General features: G+C 32.1%; 1 protein-coding gene across 1 annotated transcript; it reads left to right on the top strand.

Moving 5' to 3' along the window:
• Nucleotides 1-1,813: 1,813 nt before the first annotated feature.
• LOC147550673 (uncharacterized) lies at nt 1,814-3,768 on the top strand. The gene is made up of 4 exons (XM_086668484.1): nt 1,814-2,558; nt 2,829-3,231; nt 3,451-3,538; nt 3,754-3,768. The coding sequence occupies exons 1-4, from the start codon at nt 1,814-1,816 to the stop codon at nt 3,766-3,768; spliced, it is 1,251 nt and encodes a 416-aa protein (XP_086524610.1).
• Nucleotides 3,769-10,873: the final 7,105 nt, after the last annotated feature.

Genomic DNA, 10,873 nt, shown 5'->3' with positions numbered 1-10,873 from the left:
AACACTCAGAAGTGATGGAAAACAAACGCCATAACACTTACAAGTGATATCACTTACTGTTATATCACCCATAAAATTGGGGGCCATTTGAAAAATAACCCATAAAATTATCGAGAAGTATCTTTAATACTTCCTTATTGTTATGGAAAAATTTAAATGCACTCACCATTTTTGTCATACTCACTCACATCAAAGGTAATACTTATTTAAGTGAGAGGAAATGTGAGTGCATATAATAAAACTGGCGAGTGCATTAAACAATTCCCGTTTGTTATTTGTTAGTTCGATGTTTGGTCAATTTTTATAGTTTTAAAAGCACCACCCACCTGCCAGCTGAATCGATTTAACTATAACCACATTACACTATGCTCATAAATGTTTGGTAGAATGTCCAAGTCAAAATCCCTAACAAGTTTTAACAAAAAAAAATCCCTAACAAGTAAAACAAACATTGAATTCAAATGAATCAAATCATCATTTGTCAAAAGAAAATGTCATATCATCAAACTAACAGATTCTCTGCTGGCAAATTTACAAAAATAAAATATTTAATCCTTGGGTGGTCATAATTGGGTAATTAAGTTCTTGATTAGACTTAAAGGGACATCTTACCCACAGGCCACAACTAACTTCTAAATGCTTAAAAATTGGCCTAAAAGTTTATAAATGGCATCTGTGCATAATTGAGTTTATAATTTTTGAGTCTATAGACCAAAAATAGGGTCCTAATAGGAGATTTAATCCTCTATAATCCTAAAAAGGATTTGAAAACCTAAATAATAATCTTAATAGATATCCGGTCCTTTTAGTGTCATCTAGAGAGATTACACAAATCCATATAATACTTATTATATATGCAATACCTATATTAACCTTCGTTTAATATCTAATCGTGATTTTCCTTCTAAACCGTATTAGATTCTCTCCATATTTATCTCAACTTTCTCTCTCCAATCACGTTCTTTATGTAACTAACAACTCTCTCTCTATAATTCCGTAACCGAAATCCAGTAACTTTCCCATTATCTCTCTAAAAATGAAATCATCATTAAACTCTCGCCCAGCTGTAAAAAACTCCATTGATTAGTATTCAATCAAGAGCCATCATCACAAACTCCATTGTCATTTAGGGTTTTTACTGATTATCTCTTTATTCTAACCACAACTATTCAGGTTTAAAATCTTATGTACATTTGCTTATAGTTTAACGATTCATATTGAAGATTGCATAAATATCAAATGATCGTCTTTTCCATTCATCATTTAATATGAATCTGTATTGCTGTAATTTTCCATAACTAAAGTGTTATTTCATGTATTTGATATCTCTGTTTCATTTTTATTGAATCCATGTAATCTAGATCTGATGGTTTCATTCAAATATTTAGATTTTTCACATCTTTGATTATCTTCAGATCAAATTGAACTGATAGTACAGATAATGTTTGGTATTAGATTTCAGTTATTTAATCTCAGATCTATATGGAAAACACTTGGTCTGTAGTATACATTATGTATAATTTATGTTACATTATCTATACTTTTTAATAATATGGTGTTGTAATTAACATGTACATATATAAAATTCATTACAAAGTACGCATACTTTCTTACATAGTGGTCTATAAAATGTTGTAATAGGTATAAATTACAGTTTTACATGCTACAAAGTATGCGTACTTTATTTACAACATTTTGATATTCTCATACATACAGAACAAAGTACGTAATTTGTTCTTTACAGTTTGAATTGTTTACGTATCTTAACAATTTGTCTGTTTTACAATATCAATAATTATGTTTTACAGAACAGATGGAGATTCAAGCAGATTCATCATTACAAAGCAAGAAGACGATATTAAAATCTGATGGTTGGGATAAAATGTTTACTGAACCTGGTCAATTATTTCCCGGGGGTGCTAAAGCCTTTCGATTTGCTCTTCGTCAATATAGTATAAATACTGGCCATGATTTTAAATTTATTAAAAATGATTCGAAGCGGGTAACTGCTGTATGTCCTGTTGAAGATTGCAAATGGAGAGTACATGGATGTGCGCCATTGAAATGCGAATCCATGTTTATTTTGAAAGACATGGAAATGAAACATGACTGTGAAGATTTCATTAAGAAGACCAAGAAACCCAAACTAAACAGTTCATTTGTTGGGAAACTTATTTTAGATGATGTTACAAGAAGCCCGGATCGTTCGACAGCAAGTCTGAAAAAAGACTTCTTGAAAGATTACGCTGTCCAACTTCCATATTACTACACTTATGAGGGGAAGAAAGTAGCAATGAATGAAGCATTTGGTCAAGAAGGAGACTCATATGCAAAACTTAGATGGTATGCTGATGCCTTTTCACGTACCAACCCAAACAGCATAGTACAACTTGAAGTTGACGATGTGTCTCGGAGATTTAAAAGAATTTTCATTGCACCACATGCTTGTATAGCTGGCTTTCAATATTGTCGACCAGTTTTATATGTAGATGGTACATTTTGCAAGACTCGTTTTAACGGTTGCATACTGGCTGCTGTGGCTAAAGACGGTAACAATGGTAATTTCTGAACATTCTAGAATTCATCCAATTTAATCTATAAAAGTATCTCATTTTTCAACATCATTTTTCAGCATTTTATGTACATTATTTTACATGTACAATAAAGTATGCATAATTGTACATAATACCGTTATACTTTATTAAGGTTTCATACTTTAAAGTATGAACATTATTTTAAATTTACCATACAATATGAAAATTTTACATAAGTATGCTTGATGAATATTTAAATTTTCATACTTTCACTAAAATATTTACAAATTACAGGTCTATTTCCGTTAGCATATTCTGTTGTTGATGTTGAGAATGACCAAAATTGGGACTGGTTTCTAAGGCATTTGCGCAATGCTCTGAATATGGAAAAGACGTATATCTTTATTTCAGACCGTCACAATGGTATAATCAACGGTGTCAAGAACATTTTCCCGACAGCACACCATTCCTTCTGTGTATGGCATCTAAGGAACAATCTGAATTTAAGATTGGCAAATGGAGCTAGAAAATCAAAATTCTTCCAAACATTAATTTTCAAGGCTGCTAGAGCTCTCCCCGAATCTGAATATCACGCAACTATTAATCAGATGATACAAATGGGTGGTTCAAAAGTTGCAGCATTTTTTAATTCCTCAGACCCTGCCTCTTGGGCAGATGCTTTCTTTCCCGGTATAAGGTACGATCAGATAAATTTGTGTATTCATTTCATTAACTATATTGATAATTTTTGTTGAAATTATATATTATATCATATACAGTTTTGACTTTGTGTTACAAATAACTTGTACTTTACACCGCATTTTGATAATGTACTGTAAAGTATGTATTCTTTTTGATAAAAAATTTCGATTTAGAAATAAATATTTAAAATTTATATACGTTTTATTTGATACAGATACACGGCGATATCATCTCAACTCTCAGAATCCTTTAACAATCAGATTCGACATGCTCGTGCACTACCAATTACAGCAATGTTGGAGGCAATTCGTATTCATATAATGAACAAAATGAACACAGCACGCGAATTGTCTAAAAAATGGACGACATTCTTGTGTCCAACCATCACTGATCTGTTGAAAGCAAAATATGATAGTGCGGCAACTTGGAATATTGCACAGGCAGCCCCATTCATATTCGAGGTTTACTCAGAACCTTCTCATTGTGTTAATCTTCTCCAAATTTCTTGCACTTGTAGAAGATGGCAAGTTGATGGTGTTCCTTGTGAGCACGCAATGTTGTGCATTAAAAGCTTGTCTGACGACCAACAAGATTGTTTTTACGATCCTATATGGACAACTGAGTCTTATGTGAAGACTTACCAGGAACATATCATGCCTATATCCAATGTTGATGAACCAAGAAATTTTGATGAAGCTACCAAAATTCTCCCACCGTTGATTCGTCGTAGACCAGGTCGTCCAAGAACAGTACGGATAGAGAGCTCGGGAAATATGTCAAGAAAATTAAGGATATGTGGTAGGTGTAAGCAACCTTCTTACCACAATCGGAAAACATGTAGGGCAAACATTTGATGTATTCACATATGTTACATTACAACTTCTGTTTCAAATAAATAAAATTTTTAGAAGATTTTTGAATTATACGTGTTGTTACACTATCCTATTTTTATTCTCTATCGAAAGGTTGAACTTTAGCGGTTGTGGTATGAACGTTGCTCAACATATGTGAATATTGATAAACAACACCAAATACTTCTAATACTGTATATCGTAATATTATAGATTCTTTCGTATTATATCGGAATTCTTTTTCAACAATAGCAAATACTTTTTTAAGAAAGTAAATGTTTTGCAGAATTAATTTCATACTTTCATGTAAATTTCATATATATCATGTTGTTCATCCATATTTGTTGAAAAAAGTTTAGGAACAAACTTGATAAATTTAAGAAACATTTTCATAAAATATGAAATTTTTAATTAAAGATTAAATAATTCAAACACCCAAATATAATTCATTACAAATACTTTCAAATCGAAAGAATAAAATCTTACATAAATTCAAACTAGATTAAAGTTTTTTTCCACACATCTCTTGTTTCATACAATAGCTCGTACGTCACTTCCGCTCTTTTACGCTGAGCTAATTCAATCCAATCCTCAGAAAGGTATTCATCTGGTACTCCCCATTTGTAATGTTTCATGAAGACTAATTCCATATGGAGCATAACAAATAGTCCACAATCCGCACTGTCAATCATTGATATTACATTTATTATGAAAACACCAAATAATTTATAAACTATAAAATTAACTGTATGTACTATTGTAATCACAAAAGTAAAAAATATTATGTACTTACTTTTCTCCTTGTTGATGATCATACGGCGTCTTCGAAACCTTACATTTTTTCTTAAATTCAGGACTCACATATTTAGTTTTGTGAAGCACATCTAATATGTATTGTCCATACCTTGCAGCATTTTCTTCACATTGTTTACGGAGCTTTGTGTCAAAGTATAACGAGTTGTAATGGGTCCAAGACTGATCAAAGTCATCAAATACTAACAAAGTCCAATGAATACCCCTACTAACATCTGTAATCATCGAATGACACATTGGAGCCAATATATAATCTATAACCCCTCTTTCAGCCTCATTTATTAACCTATCTGATAGGTGGGGGTCTATGTTTGACTGAGATGACTTGCAATTTACCATTGTCTGTCAAAAAAAAACATCATTATGTAAGTTTCATTATAAATACTTTTTAGTAAAGTATGTATAATTTTTTGTAAAACAATACTTATGTTCAGTAAAAAATGCATAATTTACTTTCTAAACAAGAAACATACAGTAAACTATACATACTTTACATTACATTTTAATAAAGATAAAAACTTACCCATAATTCAGAAGCGAGAACGAACACTTGTCCAGCCCCGTTTAAAACTTTGGAAGATAGATGCTTTGACCACCAATTTATAAGCTGAGCATCGGTTTCACAGTTCATCATAAGCCAATTCACCTCTCTTCCTCTAACATCACTTGTCAGATTTGATTCCCATACAATTGTTCTGCATGTTAATTGTTGTTAGTTTAATAAAATGAATTTATAGCAAATATTTATATTATATTAGACATAACAGAATATGTTTGTTACAATCATCATAATGTAACACAAACAACAAAACATTTCATAACATAGACAACAGCTAAATATTAAACTTTTAATTCATTACTTCATCTTCACTCCTTGGTTAAACTCCTCCAGCAGAGCCTTCTCATTATCTTTCACTTTCTTCCAAACTTTGCTCTTCTTCCAGTTACTAAGTGGTTCGTCATCATCAATTGAAATTCCCTTCCCCTTTTTATCCAATTCTTCAACATTGACTACCTCCTTTTTCGCAATTTCCTTCTTTTTTTCTTTCTCGGCCTTTTCTTTTGGCTCGGCCTTTTCAGTTTGTTTCCTTGTTCTGGGAGCTTGTTTGATTCTCTTAATAAGTGAATTCTGTTTTGGTGTTTCACCCCGATCAACTGTTTTGTCCGATCCACCCTTAACAGCTTTTGATTTTGTTCTCTTCTTCTTTACTGATGTTGGAGTAGCCTGGACAAAGTCATCATCTATGAGTCTTTCTGTTTCAGCATTCTCTTGATAGGTTTGAGCAACTTGAACAACGTCGGTGAAGTCGGGTGCATTTGTGAAATCTATTCCCAAATCAAAATTGGGAGTTGAACTATATTGCTTCTCTTCCTCATTAGGCACCAACACAATGGCCGTGCATGGCACGTGTCCATCATCATCTGACAACAACAATCATGTAAAAAAAATAGATTCATCACAAAATTGACAAATAAATAATATATCATTTATTCTGTGATAATAATATTTTATATAAAGTATGCATACTTTACCACAAATTATAATTGAAAACAGTAAAAGTATGAATAAATACTGACCTTCCTGTTGTTGGTCTTCAACATTTTCATCTTCCTGTACTTTATCATCATGTTCTACTCCATCAGACATCTCATCATTGACATTATCTTTCTCCCCAACATTATCTACCTCCTCATTCTGGTCCCCATTATCTTGACCCATTCCTTCATTATGATAATCATCCATCAATGATTCCTCCCTCTTTTCAGACTTTAGAAGTAACTTCAATTGTATTACTTCATTTCTCAAACTTTCAAGTTCCTCATCCTTTTTCTTTAATTCTTCTCTTTGTTTACTTACTTCTCTACTTAGGGCTTCCATCATCTCCATGTTATTCAACTCTTCATCAAAAGGTATCTCCACAACTACCTTTTCTGTAAACTTCAACATTTCTTTCTCTTCTTCACTCACATCATCCACAACATCCTCATAAACCTGCATGTAAAGAGTTACATAAATCATAGGGTGTTCTGTAGATGCATTCGAATAATTTATCATAAATTATATGTAATTTATGATAAATTACATATACTGGAAAAAGAAATACAATATATTTATAGAGAATTTAAACTTTCATTAATAAAAGTTCACATAAAAAGTTGATTTTACCTCCTCAGGTTCAAGTCCAGCTAAATCTTTTTCCATTCCATTCTTGAATCCATCAACAGACCACCTCAAGAACCTTGGGGTTCTTGTTTCATTCAGTGCATTCTTCGCATACAGATTAGTATGCATGCACACCCAGAACTAAAGAAAAAAAAAAGAAATCAAAATTACGCATGCTTTATAAGAAAGAATATGCTATTTAAATAACAAATTAATTCAAAAAAGAATACTCACAGGCAACAGTAACAAGCAACCAGATGCTTTGGTGGGGTCTTCTGAATGTTTGTCGATCGTTTCCATCATATATGAATGTATGGCTCTTGGCCATGACACCCTGTTGATTGCTCTTCTAGACTGGATGTTCTTATAAATACTAGGCAATACAGTGAAACCAGCCAAAGTAGCAAATAGGAAGCTCGCCGAAAACATCATAATTAGAAGTTGAACAAATTCTATTGCTGGTTCACTGTTCCTCACGCATTTCTGAAGTGCATTCCCAACAACAGCACTTGAGAGACCCATATTTTTGTTTCTTGATGCTTCAAGTGTTTCCTTGAAGTATTTGTTCAAGAACGCACACTTCAAAGGATCTAGATCATTTTTCTTAGGGAATGCCTCATATTCAGAACCCTCCATGGGCATTCCCAACAACAAAGATACATCTTCAGGTTTGAATTCTAACTCTTTACCCCCAATAACAAATTTCTTTGTCGATTTTTTATATCGACAAAGAACATCCAAAATGGCAATTGTAGGACGACTCGTATAATTCTCCCTTAATATTGTACCTTCTGCCATAGCATCAAACAATTGACTGAAAGGAGTTTTGCTAATCTCCTCCTTCATTTCTTCAGTCATATAGGAACGTATGCTATTGATTAACTCTATTGGTTTGCTGAGTGTGTATCTGAATAGTGCCGATGTTTTTTGCACCGGTATTAATTTCTGTTCCCCTACTATATCAACCCACTTACTAGAGCTTCCTTTGTCCTTCAACTTCAAACTTTTAGAACTACCACCAGCCTGCAAATATGACAAAAAAACACAATTGTAAACTATCAGCCATTAATCATGTAAAGTACGCATACTTTACCTAACATGATGGGAAATTTTTTAGACAGAATGAATATTTTTAAGGTATATCACAAATTTGTACATACAACAAGGCATAAACTGTTAAAAGATCAATACATATATGTATGTTAATCATAATTTATCAATTTTTCTTCAAAATATCAATAAATTATAACAAATTCCAAATACATTACCTCAGATACTGATGTTTCTTTTGTTTTCGATTTCTTCTTAACAACTACTTCTTCGACAGTGGCCTTTCTTTTCATAGGACTCCTTCTTAATGTGCTTGTTTCTTCGGTAACATTCGTTTTAGATTTACCTTTAGGTGCCATATTGTACCTTTTGCTGCAATGAAAAGGACATCTCATTAAACCCTAAACCAAGATCAAATATTTCATTAAACCATAAATAAAAAATATTGTTTAATTTTCCATAAATTATATGTTTTTTATAACACAAAGTTATCTTATTATGAAACAGAAATAAAAGTGTAAAAAGAATATTTAGGTTTTTCAAGTAAAACTAAAGATTTTAATGTCGATCTGTTATTTGAAAACATCTAAAGATCTATTATTCATGAGACAAAAACGATTTTGTACCCCTTTTTTTAAATAAGAACGAACGAAAAAACCCTAAATCTGTTTGAATCTCCTTTAAACCGAAAAGAAACTTCATATCTACAGAGAAATCTTTACCAAAATCAACAAATCCTCTTCAATATGAAGTTAAACTGACATGCAACAACTATTTATAACGATTTAAACTGAAAGAACTTCACGTTTCGATTTCAATCGATTTCATAACGAAAAGGGGTTTATGAACCAGCTTACCTTTTCACCTGAAGATATTCTTCAATGTAAAAGATGAATGGAGAAGATGAAAGGATGCAAACTTTCTGGGTTTCTTGATCTATTTAGGGTTTATCGTCGCGATCTTTAGAAGATTTTGGATGAAAATAGAAATCGGGTAGGTTTAGAGAGAGAAAACGTATTTATGAAGAGTGACAATTACTTTCTGTTTCGCCTTCTATAGAATCGCCCCAAATCACGCCCGCGGGTTTTAGGAAAGTTTCCTAAAACCCTCGGAAATTCAAATATCCCGGGGTTTTTAGATTTGGGATACATTGGGTAATATCAAAAAAATTATCCATACTTTATGCCCTTCTTGTAAAAGGACTAAAAATCCATAATCTAAGAAGAATGGTCTATAAACCTATTATCAAATTGATTTTGGTCTATATACCCATGGACTCTTGAGTTTACTCTATACAAGAAACTAGGTCGTATACATCTTGATAAATCAGATATAAGTTAAAACAAATTAGTCTCAGACTAGCCAGGTTTAAACACTAAAAAACACAACCACGATCTATGAGTGGTTTATACCTGTTTTTCATAACAACGACTTATATGATATCTAATGAATGGAATGAATGACAGATCATTTTCTTGTGACTAGCCTAGAAGGATTCGAAGACGAAAGAGTTGTGGTTCTTTGCGGATCCATAGTCTATCTAGGAACTAGACGATTTTCTAGATTTGGTGAGAGTTGGTGGATTTGAGGGTCTGATTGTATATAGACTTAGGGCCCAATCCTAGAATAGGTGAATTCATAGCCCTACCTCTAACAAACTCTAAAAAATCCATGGACGGATGGACCCATGGTCCTTCATCTCAAACTTAGGTTGCACCTTTTCCATTTTATTTCTCTTGAATATGAAATACTGTTATCAACTCAAGTCTTCAAAGTTAAGGTATTCTTGGTATCTATAACTTAACCCTAAAAGAAATTACTTCTATCTTACTCAATTTTTTCTTTTAGAACTGTCCTAGAATTCATTAAATATCCACCTTCTTCCTACCTCAAGTGATGTCTCCATCACTTGCTCTTGTTATAATATTATATTCTGTAGCAATGTAAAGTATTAGCTAAAATTATTTTTTCATCTAAACAAATGAGTACCATGAAAACATAAAGGACAAATCTTTGTTTTATTTGAGAAAAATATAGAAAAGGTAAATTATTTATAATGAAAATATAATAGTCTCTCGCCACTGATAAAAATAATCATTTTGTAAAACATTAGTTTGGATTATAAAACCATATGATCCGTGATCCCACAAGACTAAAATCCATTTGCCTTAGGGAAACAAATTAGCATGATTCGGAATCATTTCATGAAAACCTAAAGATCGATTTGACTTCGTTAAATGTTAGTGTTACTAGCAATCCGTGATATGCTCTTTCCGTCTACACGCAATATAACATAAAAGATTAAATTATACAACTCATCCTCACTTTACAAATTATTTTTCGAAAGAAGAGAAAAAGTAAAAAACAAAAACATAGTCCCAAAGCAAATTGAGATTGAAAAATAGAATTTATTAAAAGAGATTAGATAAAATAATGATCATCAACAACAAGATTAAGTTTAATTAGATATGGGGCAATATGTTTCTCATGCCTCCCACTTTTCCATGCAAACTTTCTTAATCCTCTAGTTCGACAAAAAAAAAAAAAAACTTTCTTAATCCTCTTTAAACCCAAAGTTCTAAACATAAAATTTGTTTGCATATTCAACGTTTTGATTGCTTTCCTTTTGCTTTTGTTTTGGCATGCCATGGGGAGTTGCTTTTGGCTTTTTGTGGCTCCTTCCACAATTTACTCTTTGATATTAGAAGAAAGAGGTATAAGAACTTTCTCTCTCTATAGACCACTTTCTCTTTCTAGAT

This window comes from Eschscholzia californica, unplaced genomic scaffold (assembly GCF_041429995.1).
Source record: "Eschscholzia californica isolate CP2 unplaced genomic scaffold, dmEscCali1.0.p SCAF_3, whole genome shotgun sequence".
Classification (NCBI taxonomy): Eukaryota; Viridiplantae; Streptophyta; class Magnoliopsida; order Ranunculales; family Papaveraceae; genus Eschscholzia; species Eschscholzia californica.
The sequence above is the reverse complement of the archived record's forward strand: the minus strand, read 5'-3'. Positions and strand labels throughout refer to the sequence as shown.